This window comes from Heterostelium album, assembly GCF_000004825.1.
Source record: "Heterostelium album PN500 unplaced genomic scaffold PPL_contig8, whole genome shotgun sequence".
In the NCBI taxonomy this organism is placed as follows: domain Eukaryota; phylum Evosea; class Eumycetozoa; order Acytosteliales; family Acytosteliaceae; genus Heterostelium; species Heterostelium album.
The window spans coordinates 155,695-183,083 of NW_008805085.1; the positions used below are offsets into that span (position 1 = coordinate 155,695).

At 34.5% G+C, this 27,389-nt stretch overlaps 11 protein-coding genes across 11 annotated transcripts; 6 read left to right on the top strand and 5 right to left on the bottom strand.

The window, feature by feature from the left end:
• Window positions 1–129: 129 nt before the first annotated feature.
• PPL_03706 (M48 family metallopeptidase) lies at window positions 130–2,057 on the top strand (the record flags this gene model as incomplete). The annotated part of the gene is made up of 3 exons (XM_020574631.1): window positions 130–176; window positions 449–1,065; window positions 1,279–2,057. The coding sequence occupies 3 exons, from the start codon at window positions 130–132 to the stop codon at window positions 2,055–2,057; spliced, it is 1,443 nt and encodes a 480-aa protein (XP_020435045.1).
• Window positions 2,058–2,212: 155 nt separating this feature from the next.
• On the bottom strand, window positions 2,213–5,975 carry wdr75 (WD40 repeat-containing protein; the record flags this gene model as incomplete). The annotated part of the gene is made up of 3 exons (XM_020574632.1): window positions 2,213–5,102; window positions 5,229–5,499; window positions 5,960–5,975. 3 exons carry the CDS (start codon window positions 5,973–5,975, stop codon window positions 2,213–2,215), a joined length of 3,177 nt encoding a protein of 1,058 aa, XP_020435046.1.
• Window positions 5,976–6,296: 321 nt separating this feature from the next.
• PPL_03708 (BCAP29/BCAP31 family protein) lies at window positions 6,297–6,917 on the top strand (the record flags this gene model as incomplete). Its single annotated transcript, XM_020574633.1, has 1 exon — window positions 6,297–6,917. One exon carries the CDS (start codon window positions 6,297–6,299, stop codon window positions 6,915–6,917), a length of 621 nt encoding a protein of 206 aa, XP_020435047.1.
• A 383-nt stretch (window positions 6,918–7,300) lies between these two features.
• On the bottom strand, window positions 7,301–10,770 carry PPL_03709 (uncharacterized protein; the record flags this gene model as incomplete). Its single annotated transcript, XM_020574634.1, has 7 exons — window positions 7,301–7,909; window positions 7,992–8,362; window positions 8,442–8,575; window positions 9,306–9,419; window positions 9,533–10,059; window positions 10,147–10,480; window positions 10,574–10,770. 7 exons carry the CDS (start codon window positions 10,768–10,770, stop codon window positions 7,301–7,303), a joined length of 2,286 nt encoding a protein of 761 aa, XP_020435048.1.
• A 229-nt stretch (window positions 10,771–10,999) lies between these two features.
• PPL_03710 (uncharacterized protein) lies at window positions 11,000–11,399 on the bottom strand (the record flags this gene model as incomplete). The annotated part of the gene is made up of 2 exons (XM_020574635.1): window positions 11,000–11,326; window positions 11,397–11,399. The coding sequence occupies 2 exons, from the start codon at window positions 11,397–11,399 to the stop codon at window positions 11,000–11,002; spliced, it is 330 nt and encodes a 109-aa protein (XP_020435049.1).
• Window positions 11,400–11,903: 504 nt separating this feature from the next.
• Window positions 11,904–15,990, bottom strand: cand1 (TIP120 domain-containing protein; the record flags this gene model as incomplete). Its single annotated transcript, XM_020574636.1, has 6 exons — window positions 11,904–13,563; window positions 13,648–14,540; window positions 14,632–14,803; window positions 14,886–15,238; window positions 15,377–15,692; window positions 15,785–15,990. 6 exons carry the CDS (start codon window positions 15,988–15,990, stop codon window positions 11,904–11,906), a joined length of 3,600 nt encoding a protein of 1,199 aa, XP_020435050.1.
• Window positions 15,991–16,775: 785 nt separating this feature from the next.
• Window positions 16,776–18,398, top strand: hisS (histidine-tRNA ligase; the record flags this gene model as incomplete). The annotated part of the gene is made up of 2 exons (XM_020574637.1): window positions 16,776–17,045; window positions 17,139–18,398. 2 exons carry the CDS (start codon window positions 16,776–16,778, stop codon window positions 18,396–18,398), a joined length of 1,530 nt encoding a protein of 509 aa, XP_020435051.1.
• Window positions 18,399–18,597: 199 nt separating this feature from the next.
• On the top strand, window positions 18,598–20,409 carry PPL_03713 (SET domain-containing protein; the record flags this gene model as incomplete). Its single annotated transcript, XM_020574638.1, has 3 exons — window positions 18,598–19,719; window positions 19,888–20,013; window positions 20,389–20,409. 3 exons carry the CDS (start codon window positions 18,598–18,600, stop codon window positions 20,407–20,409), a joined length of 1,269 nt encoding a protein of 422 aa, XP_020435052.1.
• Window positions 20,410–21,133: 724 nt separating this feature from the next.
• On the top strand, window positions 21,134–24,524 carry PPL_03714 (sulfotransferase; the record flags this gene model as incomplete). The annotated part of the gene is made up of 5 exons (XM_020574639.1): window positions 21,134–21,190; window positions 21,273–21,362; window positions 21,444–22,331; window positions 23,103–24,246; window positions 24,340–24,524. 5 exons carry the CDS (start codon window positions 21,134–21,136, stop codon window positions 24,522–24,524), a joined length of 2,364 nt encoding a protein of 787 aa, XP_020435053.1.
• Window positions 24,525–24,883: 359 nt separating this feature from the next.
• Window positions 24,884–25,897, bottom strand: psmB5 (proteasome subunit beta type 5; the record flags this gene model as incomplete). Its single annotated transcript, XM_020574640.1, has 3 exons — window positions 24,884–25,240; window positions 25,327–25,686; window positions 25,781–25,897. 3 exons carry the CDS (start codon window positions 25,895–25,897, stop codon window positions 24,884–24,886), a joined length of 834 nt encoding a protein of 277 aa, XP_020435054.1.
• Window positions 25,898–26,471: 574 nt separating this feature from the next.
• On the top strand, window positions 26,472–27,278 carry rps2 (40S ribosomal protein S2; the record flags this gene model as incomplete). Its single annotated transcript, XM_020574641.1, has 1 exon — window positions 26,472–27,278. The coding sequence occupies one exon, from the start codon at window positions 26,472–26,474 to the stop codon at window positions 27,276–27,278; it is 807 nt and encodes a 268-aa protein (XP_020435055.1).
• Between the last annotated feature and the right edge of the window lie 111 nt (window positions 27,279–27,389).

A 27,389-nucleotide genomic window follows, 5' to 3' on the forward strand; every position in this document is an offset into this window, starting at 1 on the left:
CCATTCTTTTTAAAACTCTATCAATAAAAAGAAAATTAATTGTGTATGTTATGCTGTGTATAATTTGTTTAAAAAAAAATAGTGGTCTTTAAAATTATCTTTTTAAATAAAATTACTTAAAACTATAAAATGGCATTTCTTAAACAATCTAACTCTACAACTAACTTATTCAATTTGTAAATAAATATTATTATTTGTTAAAAACTTTTGATTGGCTTAAAGAAGTCTTAAATAAAAAAAATAAAATTTAAAAAAACAAATTTGTTGCAACTGTTCCCGTTTTAATAAAATCAAAAAAATAAAAATTCCACCTTTTTTGTTTTTGGATTGACTAAATTCCATCATCTTTTACTTTTTATTATTTTAATTAAAACACAATTTTATTTAATATTTATTTATTTATTTATAAACTTTTTTTTTTTTAAATTTAATTAATAATTAAAATTAGATTTTGTTCAAATATATATATTTATTTTGATGATGTTAAAATGTTATCAAACTTAGTTAAAATCAATGAATTTAAATTGTTGGTAAATACCACTTCAATTAGAAGTCTCTCAAGTGCTGTTGCAACAATCGTTGTTACCACTGCCACTACAAATATAGCCAATAGAATTTACTGTAGAAATAATAATAATAATAACACTTATAAAATTAATAGTAATAATAATAGATATATAAGTGGTGATCCACGCAACAACAATACATCAACTACTCAATGCTATACATCTACTTCACATACTACTACAATTACACATCAATCGAATAGAATAAACGATCATAATACTATTGATAATAGAATTAAAAGTTATTCACAAACCAACTACTGTTATAATAGACACACTACAATCACTACTACCAACAACAACTACGACAACAACAACAGTGGAAATAGGATAAACGAACTATTCAATTCCAATAAAAATAAATTTATAAACAATTCAAACCGTCATCAACTTTATAAACATCAAAATATCTTAAACACCTCTTCTTCTACCACCTATCTTTTTAATAACAACAATAATAATAGTAATAATAATAATTACCGCAATAGTAATAATAACAGTAATAATTATAATTATAATAATAATGGAAAACGATATTTCCATTCAAATCTACCAAATTACTTTGTTTTTTCAAAAACTTTGCGTTTGGTACTACCGTTTGCTATGAGTGGTATTCGAAGCTGGATCCGTCAGGGCAACAGTTATCTACGTTTCGCTTTTATATGTGCCATTCTTTTTGGAACCTCTGGTCTCTATATATTTTTTAATCAAGAGTTTGCCCCGGTCACTGGTCGTGCTCGTTTCATTGGAGTGTCGCTCGAAGAGGAGCGAGATCTCTCTGATCTCGGCTACAACTATGTTATGGAGAGCTACGAGGAGCTCTTCCTGCCCGAGAACAATGTCCTTCAAAACCAAGTAAGAATGATCGCCAAAAAGTTGGTACCTCACTCTGGCATCGATTTGCCGTGGGAGTGTCATGTCATCAACTCGCCAGAGATCAACGCATTCGTGTTGCCCAGCGGAAAGATCTTTATTTTCACCGGACTCTTCAAGGTCGTCAAAACGGAGGATGAGTTGGCTGCCGTCATTTCGCATGAGATTGGACATGCCATTGCTCGTCACTCGGCGGAGCGAATGAGTTTGCTCAAAGTCGGCATCGTATTCCTCACGATCACTCGTGGTTTGATTGGTGATACCATCTCCGGCAACATCAGTACCATGATCTCTACTAAGCTTCTCGAGTTGAATTACTCGAGAATGCAAGAGATTGAAGCGGATATCATTGGTGTAGGAATCCTCAAGAAGGCTGGATTCAACGTCAATGCTGCCGTCCATGTACAGGAGAAATTTGGAATGATCGACGATGATCAAGATGACGGACTCATGGCATTACTCTCTACACATCCAAAATCAGCGGAAAGAGTTACAAAGATTCAAGAATGGATTGAAGCCGATCGTTTAAAGGAATTGGAACAACCAGCACCAGGTTTGGTCCAATCCAATAACAACAACAACAATAAGGAAGAAAAACTTTTGTCAAGTAAAGTCTAGACAAACATAAACATCATATCATCAACAACACCTTTTTTGATTTTTTTTTATTCCTATTCATCGTTAAGGAATTTCCTACTGTCTACTATTTAAATAAAGGAACCAACCTTTGTAATGTGGTTTTGTTTAATAATATTATAATATTGTTTTTTTATTTATTTCTTTGATGAGGGAATCTTTGATTTTGGTTTGGCTTCAACTTTGGATGAACCATTTTCAACTGGTTTTGATGTTGCAGTTGATTTCTTTGTTGAGGATGTTGGAATCTTTGATTTGACATCAGAAGTTTGTGCTGCTGCTGGTTTGGATGCGGTATTTATGGATGTTGTTTTTTTGGTGATTGGTGTTTCGGAAGTAGCTTGTTTCTTCTTGGCTTGAGAGGTTTCAGGTTGATTTTCTTTGTTATCTCCTTCTTCTCTCTTTCTCTTATCTCCTGTATCGTTTTTATTGGTTTGTGGTGTTGCAGCTGTGGTGGTACTGGCTGATGATGCTTTGTAATTCTTGTTTATTTTGGTTGGAGCTGGAGTTGTATTGGTTGATTCTGCTGTTGCTACTGGTTTTTGAACTTGTTGTTTGTTTTGATTGGTGGTGGTTGTTGTCGTTGCTGTTTTTGTTGGTAGTATGGTTGATGTTTTGTCATCGAAATAATATTGCAAAGAACTGAGTGATGATAAATCGAATTTTAATTGTTTTGGTTGGATTTGTGGTTGAATGACCTGTGGTACTTTGATGTTGGCGGTTGTGCTGCTGTTTGATTCGTTGGCGGTTGGTTGTGTAGATGTTTTCGTGGTCAACATTGAATCCATAAACGATTGATAGATCGATTGTACTCCTGGAATGATATGAGATGCAACATTGAACAATTGGTTGGCTGTGTTTGAAACAACTTGAACACCTTCTTGTTGTTTTCCGATTTCTTTCTCGACCATCTTTTTGGCCTCTTGCTCCCAATCGGGCTTGGCATTCTTCTTCTTGTTTTCCTTCTTGGTGTTCTTGAAATGCAGTTTGACATTGGTTGGTAAAACACCTGTCGACTTCACCATGTCGTCGTTCAATGCATTCAGTTTATTGGAGGCAGAGGTCGATGCAGAGACACTGTCGGGGATGGAAATACCACAGACGCAATGGGCAAACGGTGAGTAATAAACAGCGAGAGCTTTGGCTTCTCTGACAAACACGAGTCCACGCACTGGGAATTGGGTGACCTCGACGGTTTCGCACTGGAATTGATCGTTGAAAACCGCTAAAAAGAAGTTGTTTGGTTCGCTAAGGAATCCAGAGATGGCAAAACGCTCAGCATCTGGCGATACCGCAACGGAATCGATACGCTCGGTGACACTGAGAATTGGTGTGAGTGTTGCAAGATTCCAAACAGTGAGACCATAGTCACCGAAGCCGGTCAGCAAGTATTCATCGTTGTGAAGGAAATGTAGATCTCTAATTGGTGTATAGGTTGAAGTGTTGGTGATGTTTGTGATGAATTGATAGTCCTTTAGCTTCCAGAGGGTGGTGTTGTGACCGGCGGATGCAGCAAATACCGATCCATCCTTTGAGAATGCAACCGATTGAATTGGTAGCGATTCGTATCCACCTGTGAAAACGCAGCTCCATCGCTCGTCTTTACGTTGCCAAACTTTGAAATCTTGCTCGGCACCAGTGAGGAGAATTGGAAGTTTCGGATGGAATTGCAATGAGAGAATTGGTGTGTTGTGTGGACATGTCACTGAAAAGAAACATTGATAGTTGGAGTTCTCATCGAGATTCCAGAATTTCAAGATTTGATCACGTACAAACAATTGAGATCGATCTTGTTCGTCTATGCGCTGCTCGAATGTCGCCATGGTGGAATCAGAGTGGAATGCAACGTGTGTGACAACCGAAGTTGGCAACTCAAATGGATTGTGATTGGCTTCCGACGATGATAATTTAATTGCCTTGGTGGTTGAGATTGACGAGTTATTTGGTGGAACGACAACGAGTTCGCCTGTTACCAAATTTTTTCTGGGTGAAAAGAATTGGATGGTTCCGTCACCTCCGTAGCTTGCAAGAGTCACGGTGTTTTGGTCGGCAGTGAATATGGAATTCGCTTTACGAAGACCACGAATCACACTGACGATCGACAAGTCGGACAATGAAACGATCTTGATTGCATTATTTTTGAGAGTTACCGCTGCATAGGTGGTACTTGGTGAGATGTTGATATAGTTGATGGCACCGCCCAGTCTCGGAAGGAAATTACGACGTTGAGTTGCAGTGGTCCATATGGTGAGAGTGGACTCGTAACCACCGGACAACAAGAGATTACCGTCGCACGAGTACTCCAAGGCGGTGACGGGAGTGGCATGCCAATGGAGGTAACCGGATGCACGCAGACTAAAGTTGGCGGCACCGATCTGGATGTGATGGATACGACCCTGTGAAGTACCGAACGACAAAGTCAACTGGACCGGATGGAAAGCAACCGATGTAATCTTGTCTTGTGAATGATAGTGCTTCTGATTTCCAGTCTGGAGATTGACAATCACCAAATACTCTGTATCCGAATAAACGGCCATATAGTTTCCACTTCCATGAATAACGATTCCACGTGGACAAGAAGTAGTCAACAAATATTTCGGTACATTATTATCACCATTATTATCATTATCCTTATTATTAGAGTTGTTATTATTATTATTACTATTACTATTACTATTGTTGCTGCTATTATTATTATTATTGTTGTTGGTTGTTGAGTTATTCTTACGAATGTTGATGAATGATATCTCTTTGGGTGTGGCAAAGTATAGATGATCTGGATTCACTGGATTGGTTGCCATGAAGACTACTATTTGATCTGAGGACAAGACGATTGGATCTCTTGTCTGATCAACTGACTGATCACCTGTATTCTTTTTCTTCTTGTTGAAGGTATCGAGCGAATATTGGTATAACATACCGGCAGCACTGACCAACAAAAGATTCTCACCAGCCATGCACATGCTGGTTACGAATCCATTCAACACAATCTGTCTTTTCTTCATACCTGTAGCTGTACTATAAATACTAACTTTATTTAAACATGAAACGATAATAAAACTAAATAGTCATTAAAATCAATTGAGGTTAGGTTAGTCTAGTTTTCCAATGATTTCGAGTCATTTGCAAAATTCAAAGCAAAACAGCACATACTTTTCAAGTAAAATCGGTTTGATATCGGTAAGACTGCTACCAGCTGTTACACCAATGTCTCTCCATTGTCTAGCCATACCATTGCTATCGGTGTTATCTACTTGATTCTTGTTGTTGTTGTTGGTAGTGTCAACATTCTTGGTAGCAACGATTGTCGATGATGATGTCGATGTTGATGATGATGATGATGATGGAGTGTGATTCTTTTTGGGAGTTACACTGCTATTCTTTACTGTCATTCTTGGTTCTTCTTCTTTTTCTATAACATAATCTATATATTTATAATATATAAGAAGTCGAATAAAGTGTTAAACAATATTGTAAAAAATAGTTTTATATTATTCACAACAATAAAATGCAATGTCTCCTTTCTTGTGAAAAACAAAACAAAATCTAAAATTGTATGAAAGGGAGCACTTTCGATTTATTGGACTTTTCGTTTTTTTTTTTTTTTTAATTTTTTTTGTTTTAATTTTTATTTTTTAATAAAAAGTTTGTAAAAAACCAAAAAAAAAAAAGAAAGTCTGGTTTTAATTTAATTAATCAATTGAAATGGATAACAATAAATTTTATTGACAAAGTCTTGATTGGAAACTATTTATTAATAATCTTATTTTCTCGCATTAAGAATAAACAAAATATTATAATCTGAATTTCCAAATAATGAAAATAAATCATCAAACTTATTTTAATAAAGTTTAAATAAACTACTCTTTGAATGATCTAATTACTATCAAACTTAACCATCTTTTGAAAGAAAGAATAATGACTCACCACAAGTGGAATGGAATAAAAAAAGGAAAATTAATATTAAAATAAAAAATTGTTTTTCCTTTTTTTTTTTTTGTGTGAACATCAATTTCAAACCGTTTAAAAAGGTTAGAGATCTCTTAAAACAATAACTCATTTTAAACTAAATAAGATTGTAAGTTTTTATTATTTTTAAAACTATATATATTTAAAGTAGTAATTAATAAATTTTTATTTATAACTTATTAAAATAATAATAATATATTAAATATTAGATAGATATTAGAACTTAATTAAAGAAAGAAGAAAAACCAAAACATGGACTTTATTATGATTTCAATTTTCATACTTCTCATGGTTGAGATGTTGATTTGCACTGTTGCAATGCTACCGATTTCAATGGCTACACGTAAATCATTGTTCACCGGATTGAACAAGGTTTTCGGAGGAAAGACCCCCGTCATTGTATTTAGAGTGATTTTCGTCATTCTCTTGGGTATCTTTGGTGATGCCATCATTAATTCGAGCAAGTACGACAGAAAGATTCACGACCCAGAGGGTGCCACCACACAATCCGAGAAGAACAACCTCTACTTGATGCTCTTTAGATACCAAAGAAACATCTACTTGACTGGATTCACCCTGTACCTCTTCTTCCTCATCTACCGTGCACAATCGATCGTCTTGGAGTTGACCTCTGTCGAGACCAAGAGCAACGCTGTCATCAAGCAAGCCGAAAACAACAAATCGCAAACCGAACGTCTCATCAAGAGCAACTCGGAATTGGAAGAGGAAGTCAAGACCTTGAGAAAGAAGGAAAAGGAATTCATCGCCATGAAATCACAAGCTGAAAACACCTCAAAAGAGTACTTGAAATTGAAGAAGGAATACGATGCTCTCTTGGGAACAAAGACAAAGGGACAAAAGAAGGATGATTAAATAATAATAATAAGAAAATAATGAACCAATTAAATTATAATTGTATCAGCATCAAACCAATAAAAAGACAACAATAGTAGTATTAATCAACTTTTTAAAAGATTGTACAAAATTATATAAAATAACAAAAAAAGTAATAAATTTTAAACAATTAATAACAATTAAATACAACTAATAACTTTTTGTTACAATAATTATTTTTTTATTTTTTTTATTTATTTTATATTTTTTTTTTTGTTTCTGCTTTGTTTATAAAAGTCATTTATTGACTAATTTCACTTGAGCAAAAGATATGTATAATACTGCTGGATATAATTGATAAGTTTTAATAAAAATATATAATAGGTTTATGTTATGATATTAAAAAAAAAAAGTACAGAGAATTAACTCTTTTCTTTTGTTGACAATGAACTTGAAAAGATCGCTGAATAAAGTAGATCTTGAACGAATATACTCTTTAGAACGTTTTCTTTGGTGCTCTCGATTTCCTTTGGTGAAAGGTTAGTCTCATTGATTTGAATTTTCTTTGATTGACTCTGGTTGTTGTTTTTGTTGTTGTTGTTGTTGTTGCTGCTGGTGCTGTTGTTGTCGCTACCGGCCTGTGAAGTTGAATGTTGTTTCGAAGCGTCTCCCTCATTCGATTGGTTGTTGTTGTTATCGCTACTACTATTATCATTGTTATTACTATTGGTAATGGAATCAATTGATGCCTTTTGTGCTGGAGAAAAGATAGAACTTGAACTAAAAGAATCTAATGCATCTACAGAGGATTGCTGTGACTGTGAAGCCGCCACTCCTTTGAGATTAAAGGTGAGTGTCGGTTGAATCGTTTTGCTGTCGCCACTCGAACCAACGATTCTTCTCTCTTTTAGCAGTGCCGAACTATCGATATTGTCCTTTCTCAAGATATTCGAAAGAGCACTCGGTGTAATACCAAACAAAGTTGCCAATAGATCTGCACTCTTTACAAAATCATCTGCTGCTGGATTCTTCTGCTCAATTTTTAAGAAAAATAATTAGTTTCAATGAACATGTTTATATTTATATAGTTTATGTTTAGGTGGTTATATTTACATTTGACTTTGAATGTCTTAGACCTAAATGACCTATGAAACCTTTACTAACGTAATTGGGATCACCACCGGGTTTAGATGAACATATTGGACAGACCACTTGTTTTCTGTCACCTTGATGATTATCCATGCAGTGATCGATGAGTGCAGACTCTGTAAGTCCAGTATGATTGCAATAAGGACATTTGAAGGTGGCCGAACTGAGATTTTGGAAGAGTTTACTCAGAGTTGCATCGATTTCCTCTAGGTCTGACAAATCAATACCTCCATCGCCTTCTTCTTCTTCCTCAGAATCTTCGTCTTCGTCATCGTCGACATTATAATCTTCGTTATCCAACATTTCATCATCATCCACCTCATCCTCTTCAAAATCTAAAAAATTAAGTAATATGATTGTTGTTAGTACAATGTATACACGATTCTCATGTAATAATAATTAGGTTGTACATACAATAAGCATTTTTATCAGTTGCCAAGGCATCCATTGGATGACTACCATTATGAAAATCAGTTTCTATGCCATCGTCAAAGCAAGGATAACAAAGTTCGAAATCCTTACAAACCTTGCATTTGAATCTTACACCACTGTTTCCACAATAGTAGCAATATCCCGACATGTTGTATGATTATCGATAGTGTTTTTTATTATTACTAACAAATATTGTTTGGTTTGTTTGATGTTATACAAATATACAACAAAGAAAAAATACCTAAAATATCTAATAAAATAACCAATTTCAAAACATCTACACAATTTTCGTTTGAATAATAATAATAATTTTAAAAATAATAATATATAATGATATTGATATTAAGTTATATGAATATGATAAATAATATATTAAAATGAAATGAAATGAATTGAAATTGAATGTAAAATAAAGGAATTAAAAATCAAGATTAATATTTTAATTTTTGTTTTTTTTTCTTTTCTTTTCTTTTCTTTGACAGACACAAGACACAACGCAATAACTAAAATATTATATCAAATAAAAATAAAAATAAAAAAAGCACAAAACTAAACAAACTAGTGTGATTCTCAAAAAATATAATAATAATTTAATTAATTTGATTATGTTGTTATTGTATTGCTTGATATAAATGTGTATAACTAACTAGCACAAACAATTATTTATAAATATTAACCCAATTGTTTGTTGTTTAAGTGTTTGAACAAAAGTGAGGTTTTTTTTTTTTTTTTTTTTTCAATTTTTTTAATTTTTTTTATTATTTAAAAAAAAAAAGACATTTATTAATTTTTTAATTATTGTTTATTTTTCACTTCTGGAATTGATTGATTGATTCACTCATTCACTCATCGTTAATCTCTCTTTGTTGAATGAATAAATCTTTGTAGAGTTTCATTTGTTTTTGTTTGATGACATTTCTCAATTCTTCAAAGTATCCTAAATAATGTGAAAGATTATGACTTTTGAAAAGCAAAAAAAGAAAAAAGAAAAAAGAAAAAGAAAAGTAATTAAATTAGATTGATTTTTAAAAATTTAAATGTATAATGTTATATTATAATATGAAATTACTTACATTGTTAATAAAACTTGTGATAACATCTCATGTGTGTTCATTAAATGATGGATGTATGCTTTAGTGTGGTTTTTACAGGTGAAGCATTGACATCCTTCGACGATTGGTGTCATATCGATGACGTATTTAGCATCCCAAAGATTGATTTTGTTTGGTTTGTTCGGTGTAGATGTTGATGATTGTTGTTGTTGTTGTTGTTGCTGTAGTTTATCAAGTTTATATTCAAATGTCAATGCGTGTCCCCATTCGGTAACTTTGAATGGATATGAAGTATTGACTAGATCGATACCGTTCTCCACTAAGAACAACACCTCCTCTGGACTACCGAGTCCAGTGATCAATCTCGGTTTCTGTGCTGGAAGCAACTCGATCAGCTTTGGAATCTGTTGCTCACGTTCCTCCACCGATTCATTGGTACCAAAATTCGACAAGATAAATCCACCGACATCCTTTGCTGCAATCTCCTTATTCGACTTCATAACTGATTCCTCTGATTTACTACCATGTATACTTGCGAATATAGATGACTATATATATATATATATATAAGTATATTCATTATTAGTGAAAACATTCATTATTATAATGAATGAAATTAAGAATTAACAACTTACATGATCTAATGATTGATCTTTTAAGATTGAATCTAATGATGATGAAGAGAGTGCCAATTGTTTGGTAAGTTTCTTTTGTGAAGAGCTGAATGGAATGTCGAATGAGAGTGACGAAATGATGTCTGGTCGAATGTGTTTGAGAGTGTTTACGTATTCTTGGTTGGCAATACGTTTGTTTCCTTTTCTAGAGGTTGTATTGAAGCCTGTCTCGTTGAACGAAGTCTCTTGGTATGTCATAGAGTCACGAAGTGACAAGAACAGCAAATGTTCATCTACACTCAAAAACTTGTGTGCACCCTTACCATATTTCTCTAAAACATCTGTAAATTGTGCTCTAAACGGTTACGATTTAATAATATTATCATGATAAGATTAGTGAATGTGAATCATAACCATAATACTAATTAAAGTATATCTGTCTACATACACATCAGAATATAACATTGATAATAGATGAGTAGATTGAAAAGGTAGGTTATTTAATAGATCTTTAGTGAGATTATCGACACTTCCTTGTTTTGTATAGAATAAAATGTTTGGTGTTGCAATCGATTTGTTGTTTACTAACAAATTGGCAGTTCTTGCCAATCCATCTTGTTGATCTATATTGAATGACAATGACATATTTATGTTCTCTCTCTTTATCTCCAATGTTTCGATTTGACCGAGAGAATGACAAAAAAGATTTATTAACCCACCTCGAAAAAAAATAAAAAATCAATGTTTTTCATAGTCATGACATTTGTAAACACTTAATTTTTAATCTCATTGTTGTTCAATACCAAACTTCTAAAAAACAATCAAAGTTTTATATTATTATGTACAAAGATATTAATATTTATTATTTATTTTTCTAATCAATAAGAGAACTATCTCTAGTCTTTTCTTTTGGAGATCTTTTATGTTTTTTCTCTGGAATTTCTACTACTGGATCTTTATCGAGAGCATTACTTCCTTTTAAGAGAATGAATTCCAATACTGGTACATCGAACTTTTCTGAATCGTTGTAAAATTCTTCATTGTCAAGTTGTGTTTGATTTGGCAGAATCGGTCTCTGTTGATTTGGATTGTTTTTAAAATGTAACTTACTATTGCTTGAAAACCAGCAATATTGAATCGATCTATTTCTAATACCAAAGGATTCAAAGATTACATTTTTATTTACTCTATTTATAATATTCTAATAGAAAAAGTCATTATTAAATATTGTGGTCTTTTCTAAAAATCTTGTTTTTTTTCTTTATACATACCATTCTATTCTATAACTACTGAGATATATATTTATATATTAAAAAAACAAAACGTTTTTTGGGGTAATGGAATTCAATAAATTGATATTACTATTGAAAATTGTAATAAAAAAAAAGTTTATATATAATTCAAAAAATAAGAATGTTTTATACTATTAAAATAAACACACTCTATATTTATTCATTATCCCGATTTTCAAAATTTTCAACCAATGAATTTTTAATTTTATCACTAAATTTAGTAACAGTAGATATCATTTTATTTTTTTAAAAAATCCCTAACCAAATTTAGATAAAGAACCAATAAAAACTTATGGAATACTTGACGATAATTTTTATTTAATTTTTTGATCTATGTTGGTCATCATGTGTTTCTAAATTTATATGACTTTTTTATTATTGTTATTGAACCAAAATAATAAAAAATTAATCTCCAAAAAAAGATAAATAAATAATTAAATTTCAAACAACAAACAATTTCTAAATATTATAAATTTATGTTATGTTTTATTGTTTTGTATTTTTTTTTAGTATGGAAACAATTGTTTTTTTTTTTAGTTTTTTTAATTTTTCAGATGTATCCATTGAATCTTGATTCAATTGATCTTCTTCACTGATTGTCTTGAATTGAGCGGCGAGTGTTGGGGATCCACGGATGGTGGTACGGATGAGTTCTTCAAACTTGACGATCGACTCTGATGATGGAATACGGTGGATGGCGGCGATTACACGGAGTGCCGAACGGATGCACTCTTCGTTACGCTCGACTTGTTGCTTGACGGCGACGTCTGTGACCTTGGCCAAGAGAGTTGCCTTGAGTGGCTCGACCAATTGGACGAGTCCTTCGAGGAGTGCTTGTCCGTTGACAGCGGCGAGACGGATGATGAGCAAGTGGCAGAGCAACTTGATGTCGTGTTGGGTGTCCTTCAAACCGCCGGCCAACGACTCGATGAATGGACTAAAGTCAAAGGCAGAGGTGGTCTCGAGCAGTGTGTACATACACTCAAAGGCGGTCTTTCTGATTTCGATACCGTCGTCGACCTTGTGCTTGAATGGACCGAGACTGACCTCACGAATCAACTCTGGTTTGATCTTGCTGTTGTTGTACAAGATTGGCAAGTAGTTGTTCAACGACGACAAGATGAGTTTGGGACGGTTGTGAGCGATGTAGTTGAGTGTCAACAGTGCGGAACGCTTGACAATCAAGTCATTGTCGTTCAAGAGTGAGAGGAATTGGTCGATGTGTGGAGCGAGATGAGTGTCGACAATCTCACGATTCTCGAGAATGGCAAACTTGATGGAGGTGACCGAGGTGGAACGTTCGAGTGCGGAAGGTGAGTCGATCTTTGCGCGCAACTGTGGGATGATGTCGGCTGGTGCGACAATTGAGAGCTTACCGAGACACTCAGCGACGAGGTTACGAGTTCCCTCTTCTTCGTTGACAGAGTTTTCAAAGAGCAATGGGACGATCTGTGGAAGGAATGGAACGATTGCTTGGATACCGGTGGAGCTGGCTGGCAACTTGGTGATACACTCTCGCAGTGAGTGGAGAAGGAGATATTGTTTCTTTGGTTGTTGTTTGATGTTCTCCAAGATGAATGGCAAGTCGACGGCGAGTGAGCTGACAGCGATGTTTCCGAGGGAGAGTGCGGCAACTTGTTTCAACTCTTCGTTGGTGGCGTCAAAGATCTTAAAGATATCGATGTGGATGGTCTTGAAGGCACCGAGGTCGACACGACGACCGATCTCACCGATACAGGTGAGTGAGAGGAGAATGAGTGAATCTTGGTCGGTTGTCAAGTTCTTCATGAGACGTTGGACGGTCTGGTCACGATGAGCGGCATCGGCATTGACAGTGACAATAGCAATACATTGTGCGATCGAGTTGAACGATTGTCTTGTGACTGGCTGCTTGATTTGTCCGGCAGTTTCAAACAAGATATTCAAGAGATCGGAACAGGTTACACCTGGTTGATTCAACTTGACAATAGTGGCAAACAATGACAACAACGACTCCAAAGCAACACCTTGCAACAAAGATGACTTTAGCAACAACAAAGTTGGTGGAATCAACTTTTCACGAATCAAAGATGCTGATTGTGGATATGATTTCAAAAGGTTTTGATAGAATACAAATGATAAATGAGTTAATTGTAAATCTGATTCACTGCGGTAGTAATAGGCACGATCGATTAGTAAATTGTGTTCATAATAATATTGTTGTTGTTAATAGAGAGATTCGGTTACTTACTTGATATTAGAAGATAACTCTGTGAGAATGGTTGGTAATTGCTTTTCGTTGATAACATTCGGTGTGTTGATGACAATGTCGTTGAGGAGTGTGATGGTATTCTGCTTGAGTGGACGGTTGTTCTTACGGAGGAACGATGAGAGGAGTTCGATCGATTTCGATACCAATGGGGTGACGTCGACTCTGACTGGCGATGTGATAATCTTGGAGAGTGCTTTGATAGTGATGACACGGGTGAGCTCGTTGTCGAGACGCTCCAACAGGATGGCGAAACATGGTGAGAGTTGAGCTTGCAACTTGTCTCCAAAGTTGGCAACGATAGTTCCAACACAGGAGATGGCATTCTCCTTGACTTCCTGGTCGATGTCCTGTGCCTTGAGTTGCACGAGAGCAGCTTCGTAGAGTGGCGAGACGACTTGCTCCACCGAGGTGTTGGCATCGGAACGCAACACATTCGAGAACTCCTGGCAAACCTTCAAGGCTTCGGAACAGACACGGTAGTATGGCTCCTTGATGCACTTGATGATCAGAACCGAGAGGTTCTTGGCGTGGGTGAAGAAGATCTGGTGTGGATGGTTGGCAAACAACAAACGGAGGAACGACAATGTTTCGATTTTGAGATTGGAGTTGTTGTTCTTGTCGCTGAGTGATCCGGTGATACCTGGAATCAAGACATTGACGTGATCAGAGAGAATACCCGGTACGATACCGACCAACTCTCTCAACAAAATGAAAGCACCGACACGAGTACGAATCGATTTGTCAGACAATGGTTTCTTGATTGATGAAACCAATTTGGCAACCTGTGACTTTAAAGTATTAATATACAATCCATCGATATTTCTCTTTTGACATTGTTTCAATAATAAAACAAATGTATTAAAGATATCCAACTACAAATAATTAAAGTTAAATAGTTATTGATTATTAGTATTAAAACATTCTGAAAAAACAACAACAACAACAATAATATTAATTACATACTCTAACATTTTCTTCTCTTTCTTTGAATCTTGAATATAAAACAGGTGCAACACGTTCAATCAATTGATTTAACAACTCTGTACGATATGTAATGATTGCGCACAATACCTTTGCTGCTGATCTACGGATCTTCCAACTGATATCATCATCATCACTAATATCTGCATCCTCACTTTTGTTTTTTAAAAGTTAATTAGATTAGTATTACTTTAAAATGAATGAATGAAAGAATGATAAAGTTATTAAAAACTTACTCTTCTTCTTCTTCTTCATCTTCATCAGTCTCCATTTCATCGACATCTTCTTCCTCTTCATCTTCATCAGAGTAGTTTGGATCGAATTTTATATATTTCAAAGAGAGTGTGATGATGTCGTTCAAGTAGGGAGTGACATCCTTCTGACATCTCTCGATGATCGATTCGAAACAGAGAAGACAATTCTCTTTGATTTCATCGTTGTTCTCAAACTTGTTGCTATCGCAGTAGTTGATGATGTGTGGCATGATCTTTGGCAGGTATTTACCGAGACGGTAACCCGAGGTCTTACCGATAGATCCGATCAACTGAATCAACGTGGAAATGTGGTCGGCCTTCTTTGCCTCTTCGATCTGCTTGATGATGTTATCGGCGAGACCGTAGAACAACTCGTCCGATGCCGGTATGGCAAAGCTCGACAAACAGTTGATCGCTCTCTTTCGGATGGCTGGACGCGATGCATTCAAGCTGGGCAGCACGATATCACGTACCTTGTCCAAGTGGGGAACGAGTGGACCGTACTTTGAGAGGAAGTCATTCAATATATCCAAACAGTACATCTTCACCTCGGTCTTGTCACCGGGCTTACTCTTCTCGATACCCTCCAACAGCTTTGGAATGATCTTCTTTGTTACCATCGATGGCACCGCAGATGTATCCGCTGGCATATTGGCAACGATAGTCTTCAAACCGATCGAACTGATCTCTTGTAACTCCTCTTTAGTCGATGTCAACAGATCCTTACACAAATGCTCTGCCATCTCTGTGGCTACAGTATCCTTTACGATTCTTACTAAAAGTCCCAAACTATTGTTATGATGAAAACATCGTTCAATTGAAAAAAAATAATGAGTTGATATGATTATCATTGTTTTTATTAATATTAATAATATCATTACCATTTAACAACATTCTCTTGTACATTGTTGGCATTATCGTCGGTAAGAGTCAAGAGTTTCGCTACAATCTTTGGCTCCTGTAGTGGATCCATCTTGAAACTGTCTTTCTCCAACTCATTTGCCAAATCATGTGTTGCCATGAAACGGATATCCTTGTCACGAGAATTCATCTTCTCCAAGATTTGTGATAAGAAAAAGGTTGTCATTTTTTATTTATTTATTTATTTATTACAAAAGAAAAGACAATTTAATTTATTTTATCTATATATATTTTTTTATTTTTATACAATATTAATTGATTATTATTCTTTTATAAAATAAATTATCTTATCCTATCTAACTATCTATCTATTTATCTTCCTAGAATAACAACAATATTTATTAAAGACAGTCTTGTGTTGTTGTTGATTAATTTTTTTTAAAAAAAAAACACAAAACAATCAAATGAACAAACAAAAGTTTTAAATTAAATTAAAAATAAAATTGATAAAAAAATCAAGTTTATTATTCCACCAATTTTCTATAAATGCAAAAAAACTAAAAAGTAAAGAAAAAAAAATTTAATATATGCATTTGTTTGACCATTGATTCGCTGACCTATCTATCCCTCATCTTGGAATTCCCATACATTGTTTGATATACTTTTCCAAAAGATATTGTTGGCAAAAGTATCAAAAAATGTGATTACTTAGATTCCAGAAAAAACAAAATATCCCTTTTTTTCCATATAAAGAAAACTAATATGAATTCTTGTTTAGAAAATAAATAATCATATCATTATTTCCAAAAGAATTAATAATAAAAATAAGATAAAGATAAGTGACTGACTTGACCATTTTGAGAAATTTTACTGATCATTTTTATTTTTGTATCATTTCATTTTTTTTTTTTTTCATTCCATTTTTTTGAAAACGACTTAAAGTAAAAAAACTATATAAATTGTTTTAATTTTTTTTTTAATAAACATTTATAAATATAAATAAACAATACAATGGCAGAAAAAATGCTTTCACCAGAGGAAATTGAAAAGCTTAGAATAAAAGAAGAGAAAAAAGCAGCTGCTGTCGCTGCCAACGCTGCAAAGGCTGCAGCTGGAGGTGATAAGAAAAAGAAAGAGAAGTTCACCCTCAAAACACCAAAAGGAACACAGGATTACAGTCCAGAGCAAATGACCATTCGTGAGGAACTCTTTGACACTCTAAAGACTTGTTTCAAGAGACACGGTGCCGTTACAATCGAAACACCTGTATTCGAATTAAAGGTAAACAAACAAACATCAATCAATCAATCAATAATAATAGAAACATAACTAAAATGATAATAACAAACAAACATATAATATATATAATGACAGGAAACATTAACAGGAAAATATGGTGAAGATTCAAAATTGATCTACGATTTACAAGATCAAGGTGGTGAGATCTGTTCGTTGCGTTACGATCTGACAGTACCATTTGCACGTTACGTCGCTATGAATCGTATTAGAAACATTAAGAGATATCATATCGCAAGAGTATATCGTCGTGACAATCCGGTTATGACTAAAGGACGTTTCCGTGAGTTCTACCAATGTGACTTTGATATTGCTGGAGAGTACGACTTGATGATTCCCGATGCCGAGTGCATCAAGTTGATCTGTGAGATTCTCGATCAGATCAAGGTTGGAAACTACTTGATCAAGTTGAATCACCGTCGTTTGCTCGATGCTATCTTTGCTATCTGCGGTGTCCCCGAAGACAAGTTCAGAAGTATCTGCTCGGCAGTCGACAAACTCGACAAGTCGCCATGGGACGAAGTCAGAAAGGAGATGGTCGATGTCAAACACCTCGATCCGGCCGTTGCCGATAAGATAAAGACATTCGTCGAGATGAATGGAAAGCCATTCGAGATGTTGGAGCGCATTCGTAAGTCGGGACTGTGCGATTCGAACCAAGACGCGCTCGCCGTCCTCAAGGAGCTCGACACGCTCTTTGGCTACCTCAGATGTCTGGGTGTCGCCGACAAGGTGTCGTTCGATCTCTCGTTGGCCAGAGGTTTGGACTACTACACCGGAATCATCTACGAGGCTGTAGTCACCGACTCTGACCGTGGATCGATTGCCGCCGGTGGCAGATACGACGGTCTCGTCGGAATGTACGGAAGTTTGCAAGTTCCATCCGTTGGATTCTCGATTGGTATCGAGAGAATCTTTTCGATTCTCGAGGAGGAAGCATTGAAGAACAAGAAAAAGATCAGACAAAACGCTACACAAGCATACGTTGTACAGCTCGACAAGGAGGGTGACATGGAGGAGAGATTGAAGATTTGCAACGACCTCTGGAATGCCGGAATCAACGCAGAGTTCACCTACAGAAGCACACCAAACTCACGTAAGCAATTCGATGCCGCCAGAGACTTACAAGTACCCATTGCCATTATGTTTGGATCGAGCGAGATCGAAACACAAGCACTCAAGATAAAGGTCATCGAAACCAGCGAGGAGTTTATCATCCCAAGAGAAGGATTCACCGATAAAGTCAAAGAAATTTTAAAAGAACTTGAAAGTAAACCAGTTCTTTCAGTTCCAACCACCACAACTACTACAACCACTGATGTCAAAACCAATGCTTAATGATGAATTGGATAAACTAGTTTGGAAAAAATAAAAAATTGTTGATTAAACACACACACAAAAATTGATCATTTTTAAACCAAATTTTTTTTTTTTTTTTTTTTTTTGATTGCTTTGATCTAAGATTAAAAATACCTTTAGATCTATATTTATTTTTTATTATTATTTATTTTTAGATTTTTAAATATTTTTGAAAAGAATGGATTATAAATTTATAGAATCTGAAAGTAGTATAGAGTTGGTTAGTAGTGTGGATAAAGGTAGATATATTCTTTCTAAAGATGCAAAAAAGAGGAATGAAGTAATCTTTACTGTTGAACATCCCTATTGTTTTGCATTTGAACCTTATCTGGTGAAACAAGTCTGTTCGGTTTGTTTCGCTTATTTGGAGACGAGAAAGCAACTGGCCAACAATAAACAGAAACAATATATAGCTTGTACTGGATGTGATAAGGTTTTCTATTGTTCTCAGCGATGCTATCAACAAGGTCATCACTCACAACGAAACGAATCAAACCGGTTCATCGATATAACATCACCACACCAACACTATCATACAACTCTAGAATGCCTAATACTAAGAAATCTACAACAACCCGCTGGTCTTGCATTTCATCACATCACAGAGCTCAACATGATCATCAACTATCTATCACTTACACCATATATTAAACTTGTAAATAATAATAACAACAACAATAATAATAACAATGAAAACAATAGTAACAGTAATAGCAATACAATTATTAAAGATAGAATGTCAGTTTTGGTTGGTGGTTTCGATAATATTGTTAATAAAGATGATAAGAAATTGATAAGAAGAATGACTGGCATCGTAAAGAAAGCATTTTCAAATGTTAACTACGAGGTGGAAGAATCCGATATCTTGGAGCTACTGACAATGTCTACACGTAATTGTTTTGGTTTGTGGAAGAACTACGAGGAGTGTTTTGGTTTGGCGATCTACTTGGAGGCATCGTTGTTCAATCATAGCTGCTATCCAAATGCTGCACGTGTACAACGTGGTCGATCAATCGATATCATTGCAATTCGCGACATTGAACCGAACGAAGAGATCTGTATATCCTATCTCAACATTACAAATGGCTCACACGAACGTAAAGATCACCTAAAGAACAACTACCTCTTTGACTGCGTCTGTATCAGATGTACTCAGACGAACCCGGACATTGAGAACATCGTACGATCATTCATCTGTAGGAATCCACGAGTCAAATGCTCAGGCTATCTCTATCTACCACAAGGTTCAGACTCTAGACAATGTAATTTCTGTCAATGGAAAGAATCATCCGAGATCAAAGTAGATTGAATCTACTTTGAACAAAAATAAAATAACATTTGCAATGTTTCTCAAAGAATTCCTACTTTTGCTCTTGTTTGTTTTTCCATTTGATTATAATGAATTCATTAACATGTGCGTGCATTATATATTTTTGTTGAGACTCCTGAACTCTTTAACTTTTAATAGAGGATCATTTTAAATAGTATTAATAATGTCAAACCAAACAGTTTTACCAATGAGTCCAAACTTCCATTAAATGACAGCTCACCATACACTCCGACTGATGAGAAGACAAACAATGTAGCCACAAGAGTAAGAGTACAAACATACTACTAGTAAACGTTGAATTATAGATTTGAACTGAGATCTTTCAATAAATACATACCCGAACTTTGAAAACACAACACCATCAAATATCTATCTTTAAAATCATTGCTTTTAATATAAAACATGTACTTCCCTGAGAATCGAGAAGATGAACGACATAAATTAAATAATAATCATGATTCGGAATCGTTTTACTGTTAAAACTTTCATAGGAAGTATCAATCGATTCGCTCTCAAACATTGATATTCGATTATCGAAAGAAAGATAAGCGAAAAAGTTAGTTAACTTTTCAAAGTTGGGCTAATGATATTATTTATAGAGTCTTTAATGAAGTTTATCTTGATTTTTTTTTTAATTAGTTTTTACCAGAACGAGAATAAATAAGATTTGCTTCATCAGAAAAAAAATAAAAATAAAAAAACATTCTAATTACTTTTCTGACAACCATCATCGAAGCACAAAATAAGATTCCAACTTGTTCCGAATCAAATAATCAAAAATTCCCAAAAACAATTGATTTTTACTATGTTCATTAAGATTGATAAAGCATGCTCTTAAAAACCACCAAACTATTTTATTATCAAAACAATTGCTAATTATTAATAATAATAATAATATCATATATATTTAAACTTGATATCAAGATTATCTGAAAAAATAAAAACAAATATCAAGTATACTTTTTTTCAAAAAAAATTTTAATTAATTTATTAAAAAAAATAAAAAAAAAAATACAAGATAGTTAATTAACGTCAAAAATTATATTGTTATAAATAACAACAACACAACCTAACACAAAACTGAGTTTTTTTTTATCTGTACATTTACACTTTTATCATTATTGTCAATACTACTATTATTTAATTAATCTATAACACTACAACATTACATTTCATTCAATTCAATTTCAATTATCAAACATAATAATAATACTATCTTTTTTTCATATTCCTTTTTTTTTCTAATTTTCTTTTTCTTTTTTTTTTAATTTATTAATATTGTAAATTTACTTTCTCGAACTTATATAAACTATAAATAATAATAACTATAATAATAATAAAAGCGCGATCATACCAATATAGTAATTAATTTAATTATAATATAATGTGTGAAGATTTATTAGTTTGTTTATTTGGCTATGGAAGTATCCTATGGAGACCTGTAAGTAATCCACAATCATTCTAAATCAAACTTTTATTGTCATTAGGTTTGTTGACATTTTTTTCGTTTTATCATTTAATAGGGATTTCCATATGTAAGAAAATTCAATGCTTATATTAAAGGATATAAAAGAATGTTCTACCAAGGAAGTACGGATCACAGAGGAACTCCTGTAAGTTAAAAGAAAAAAAACAAAACAGTTTTATTTGGAATTGGATATGATTACTAATTCAATATTGATTCATAATAATAGGAAGCACCTGGTAGAGTTGTAACATTGATTCAAAAACCAAAGGATTATATAGAGGACGATTGGATTACATGGGGTACTGTTTATTGTATTCCCGACGAAGAAGCAGAGATCATTTTAAAGAATCTAGACTACAGAGAGAAAGGTGGATACGAGAGAATAGAAACCGATGTCTATGTCAACGGAAAAGACACTCCACATGGAAAAGCATTGTTATATTTAGCATCCAACGATAATAACGAGTATTTGGGTGCCGATACGATCGATAATATTGCACTACAGATCTTCAAGTCGGTGGGACCAAGCGGAAGAAACTTGGACTACCTATTGAAGCTTGCCGCCAGCTTACGAAAGATGGAGGTTGTCGACGATCACGTTTTCGATCTCGAATCGAAAGTACTGGAACTCATGAAACTTCATAACATTTCACATTCGCACGAGGGTCACGTCGCCAGCAGGCTACTGGCAGACAATGGCGCGCAAACCAACAACGCCTCACATGACGACTCGTCGACCTCTGGCGACGAAACAGCGATCTCTGCGATTACACTGTCTGCTGCACAAGATATTGCAGCAGAGACATTGATGCTTCAAAAGAAATACTTTACCGAGCCAAAAGGTTCGATCGTAATCGATAGCGGCGCAGTACAAGCAATTAGTCAGCGCGCCAAATCATTGTTGGCCATCGGAATCATCAGGGTGGTTGGATCATTCGAATGCGATTCACTCATCTCCATATTGGACACCAACAATCAAGAGATCTCCAGAGGTATCACCAACTACAGCAGCGAGGAAATATCGAAACTCATTGGAACACACTCTGGAAAGATCAATCAAGTTTTAGGATTTACAAGAGGTGAAGAAATTGTAGAAAATAAAAATTTAATTTTAGTATAATACTAAGTATAAATAGATAGTTTTCAAAAAAAAAATATCAACAATTTCCTTTTTTTTTTACTATTTATTTATTAATTTTCAACAAAATTGTTGATAAAAGCTGTTCAATTCAGTTCCCAATTCCATTCATTTCATTTTATTTTGTTTAACAGGACCTGGTAAATAAATAAAAATTGATAACATCCGATACCAACCTGGCCTGTCACCAAATGTCAGCCCAATAATAACAACAGTATCAATACACAAATGATTTAGTTTTCTTCGTTGTTCAACAACAATTTTTTATTATTATACGTGTTTTCTTTTATTTTACCATGAATCTTTCCAAGGATTTTTCAGTCAAAAAAGTGTTGTTGAAAAAATCTTAAAACAAAATTTTTTTTTTGTGTTTGACAAGACTCACAAAAATCCAACCGACTTGCAAAAACAAACGTTTATCGTCGACATCATCTGCTCTCACGTATTCATCTCCATTGTTTTTTTCCTTTGGTTTTTTGTATTTTTATTATGATTTTTTTAATTTTTTTTTTTTTAAACAAATTATTAATATCCTTTATTATTTTTTTGTTGAGAAAGTCCAGCTTGCAAATTCATTTTCCAATTCCGTTTTATCTAAACTATCAAGATTGATTAAGTTTATTTTTATTATTATTATTTTTTTTATTGATATTAATAAATAATATTTTAATCAATCAAGCTATTATCTTTTTTGTATATATTTTTTTTTTCTATTTTTTTTTTTTTTTTTATATTTTAGATATCTAGATTAATTTCGATCGAAAATCAATCATGATAGAGAAAAAACAAATTTTATACGTTTTACTTTTTTCTTTTATGGCAGTCATTGCTTTCCAGATCTATGTGACAACCAACAGTACAGATAATCAGAGTTGTCCACAACTACACGAAGTATTGGAACAACAGAAACACTATCAATCGAAAATCGAGGAATCACTTCGCGACGTCAACAGAAAGCTGAGTAATATTGGATCGTCCGGTAGTGCAACCGGAAATGGATTGGTTGTAAACGATGGCATGCCAAAGAAGAAAGACTATATGGCGCCAGAGGATTACGAAGATATCGCCCAGGAGTTGCTGGCACGTCAGAAGCAATCGCGTGCCAACATTCCAAACACCTGTTTCCCACTCGACGGCAAGACACTCTGTCTTCCGAATTTCATTATCATCGGAGCGATGAAGGCTGGAACTACCTTCCTCGACTACTACATCCAACGTCATCCACTGGTTGCCAAGCACACCAAGAAGGAGATTTGGTATTTCAACAGCTTCTACAACTCCAAGGGAATCGAGTTCTACGCCGACCACTTTGAGACTCTGACAGCAGAGCAACCAAAGCTCATTGGTGAGGCAACTCCATTCTATGTGAACAACCCATTCACTGCCGCTCGTATGTTTGCCACCCTCAGAAATGTCAAGATGATCATGATGTTGCGTGATCCAGTCGATCGTGTCTTCTCACAATACCATTTCTCACTCCAGTGGATCTCCAAGAATCGTGAGTCAGCACCAAAGATCACTGATCCAGCCGATTTCGAGACAATGGTTCGGGAAGAGATCGATGTCATCGAGACATGCGTTCGTGGTCAAGAGAAATTCAAAGAGCAACAAGAGGAATTCAAGAAATCCAACCGTCCAGCCGACGAATTTGACTTGCAGAACCCATTCTACATCAACCACGCCTACAAGAACTGGACATTCTACAAGGATTGCGCCAAATGCGACAAGTGCTTCCAAACCGGAGGTATTATGCACACATCTGGACATCCATCGTTTGGTATGATCGCCAAGAGTTTGTACTATGAACAATTGTATCATTGGTTATCTTATTTCCCAATGGATCAATTTTTATTTATTAGATATGAAGATATTCAAAGTTATCCAGAGAAAGGTAATTATATATTTTAGACTTTATTATAATAATATGGATTACTAACTCAATCAATTTCATTACCTATTATATTATCATATTATAAACTTATAGTTTTGAGAGATTTAGAAATATTTTTAGGTTTACCAGCATTTGATTATGGTGAATTCACACCAAAGAATGCAGGATCACACACACAAATGAATCCAGAAACAAGACAACTTTTAGTTGATTACTTTAAACCACACAACGAGAAGCTTTTCAAACTTTTGAATAAAGATTTTAATTGGTCAACATAAGATATTGACCGATCGACAATAATATATAATAATATAATTTTTTAAAAAAAATTTAATATAAAAAAAATAAATTAAATTAAACAAAAACATAATTAAGCTTTTTTTTTTTGATTTATATTTTTATTTGTTTTATATTTGTTTGATTGATTAGCTGATTGATTAATTTTTATACAAAAAAAAAATAGAGAGAGAAGAATGTATTGAGTAATTATTTAAATCGATTCTCAAAAACTATAATATATTATTTGTAATTACATAGTGAATGATTTATATTAAAATGATGATAATAATAATAATAATAAGAGGGTGTTGTTGTCATATTATTGTTTTTTAGTTAGTTTAGTTTAGTTTAGCTTAGTTTAGTTGTTATTGTTGTTGTTTGGGTCAACACCAGTAGCCTTGACATTGTAATACTTTTGATATAATTGGAAACAGTCGTCTGATGAGATCTTCTTCCATCCATCCTTTTGTACATGATAAACATTGATAAAACCACCACTCATTGCATCACGATGTGTGGCATGATATACAGAACGACGACCCAATTCACAGGCTTGCTCATCGGTCATATTCCAATCGAATCCAGAATCGAGAACACCATATGCATAGGTGGAACCTGATCCAACTGCGAATCTCAATCCTTTCAATCTAGTACCTTCACTATCTACATAATATAAACATGGTCCAGTTTTATCCCATCCAGTAACCATTGTACCCTACAGTGCATTTAATATTAACATATATATATATTAGTTGTTAAATTCTAAAAAGTCTACTTAATATTGTTAAAAAGTTTACTTACCATTGATAAACCGTAACCTTTATATCCGTATACAATATTAGCGAGAATCTTTGATGCAGCGGCAACTGAAATCATCTCTTTGTTTCTAAGTTCGAATAATCTACATTGACGACCGAGCTCACGTTCCCAGTAGGAGCAATCGGCAGCACCACCAGCCATTGTACCTAGCAAGTATGGTGTAATCTCAATTACCTTCTTTACGGTTCTAGATGCTACATAAGAACCTTGAGTTGACTTTGAATCTACTGCTACAATAACACCACCTGCATATTGGAATGCCAATGTAGTTGTACCGTGTGCCATTTCAATTGGTTTTGGTGCATTTGGATGATCCCATACTTGTTCCAAGAAATCTCCTGGCTAAATAATAATAATAATAATAATATAAACACAATAATTAATTAAAATCACAAACTATTTATCTATCTATATCTATAATTGTTTTTAATATTACTTTACAAGCTGGCATCTCAAAATGTTGAGTATCTACCATATCCAATTCCTGTAATATATCACTTTCATAGGTACGATTTAAACCTGTTGAAATCTTATCAAAATCAATCATTGACATCTTTTCTGATTGGTATGTGTAGTATATAATTAAAAATAGAGAAATAAAAATGTATGTTATAAACAAATAAAATTTAATAAAAAAAAAATATTAAGTTGATTAATTTAATAAAAAAAAGAAAGGTTTGATTCACAGAGTGGGTTGTGTAACTTCACTCTTTTTTAAATTTTAATTTTTTACACTCACCATCTCTGCTCTCAACAAAATTTTTAATTCTTGAAAAATGTAGTTCGAATGACATCTCAAAAAATTCTTTAAAAACTCAAATTTAAATTAAAAAAAAATAAAATTTTTGAGAGTGCAGCCGGAACGACCTAGTGGTTGCTGGTGCTCACTGCGCAGCCCGAGCATGTTTGAAAGCCAACACTGATTGTTTCTACCAGCAGATATTCCTAGTAAATCAATAATTAGATAACTAAGAAAGAAGATGTAAGTAATATATAAACAACAACAGGAATCATCAACCAAGTTAGATTGTTGATTGAAACACATAGTTCTAAGAAAACAAGAGAGAATCAGTAATCTAATCAAGTATAAATCACTACTATTCATATACTATAATCAATCTATAGCAATGGCTGAAACTACTAACGCAGCCGATCAAAGACGTCCAGGTGGAGACAGACAACAACGTGGAGGTGGACCCCAACGTGGAGGTCAACGTGGTGGTAGAGGTGGACCCCAACGTGGTGGACAACGTCGTGGTGGTGACAACGAGAAGTGGACCCCAGTTACCAAGCTCGGTCGTCTTGTCGCTCAAGGTTTGATCAAGTCAATCCACGAGATCTACTTGTTCTCCCTCCCAATCAAGGAACATCAAATCATTGACAAGTTCTTGTCACTCAAGGATGAGGTCATGAAGATCATGCCAGTCCAAAAGCAAACCCGTGCCGGTCAACGTACCCGTTTCAAGGCTTTCGTCGTTGTCGGTGATGCCAACGGTCACGTCGGTCTCGGTGTCAAGTGTGCTAAGGAAGTTGCCACTGCCATCTCTGGTGCTATCGTTGCCGCCAAGCTCTCTGTCATCCCAGTCCGTCGTGGTTACTGGGGATCCAAGCTCGGAGCTCCACACACCGTCCCAACCAAGGTCACCGGTAAATGTGGTTCCGTCGCTCTCCGTCTCGTACCAGCTCCACGTGGTACCGGTATCGTAGCTGCTCGTGTTCCAAAGAAGCTCCTCCAATACGCCGGTATTGAGGACGTCTACACCTCCTCAAGAGGTAAGACCAGAACCATGGGTAACTTTGTCTTGGCCACCTTTGCTGCCATCACCAAGACCTACGCTTACCTCACCCCAGATCTCTGGAAGGTTACCCCACTCGAGAAGACCCCATACCAAAAGTTCTCTGAAATCCTCGCTGAGAAGAAGGAATCCAACTAAACGTCCAACGATCATTAACAGGCGTCAATTCTCTACACCCAACTAATCCACATGTTTCAGTCTAATGCCCCTTAACTTTAAAGTTGGAAGTAAAAATAAAATAAATAAAAA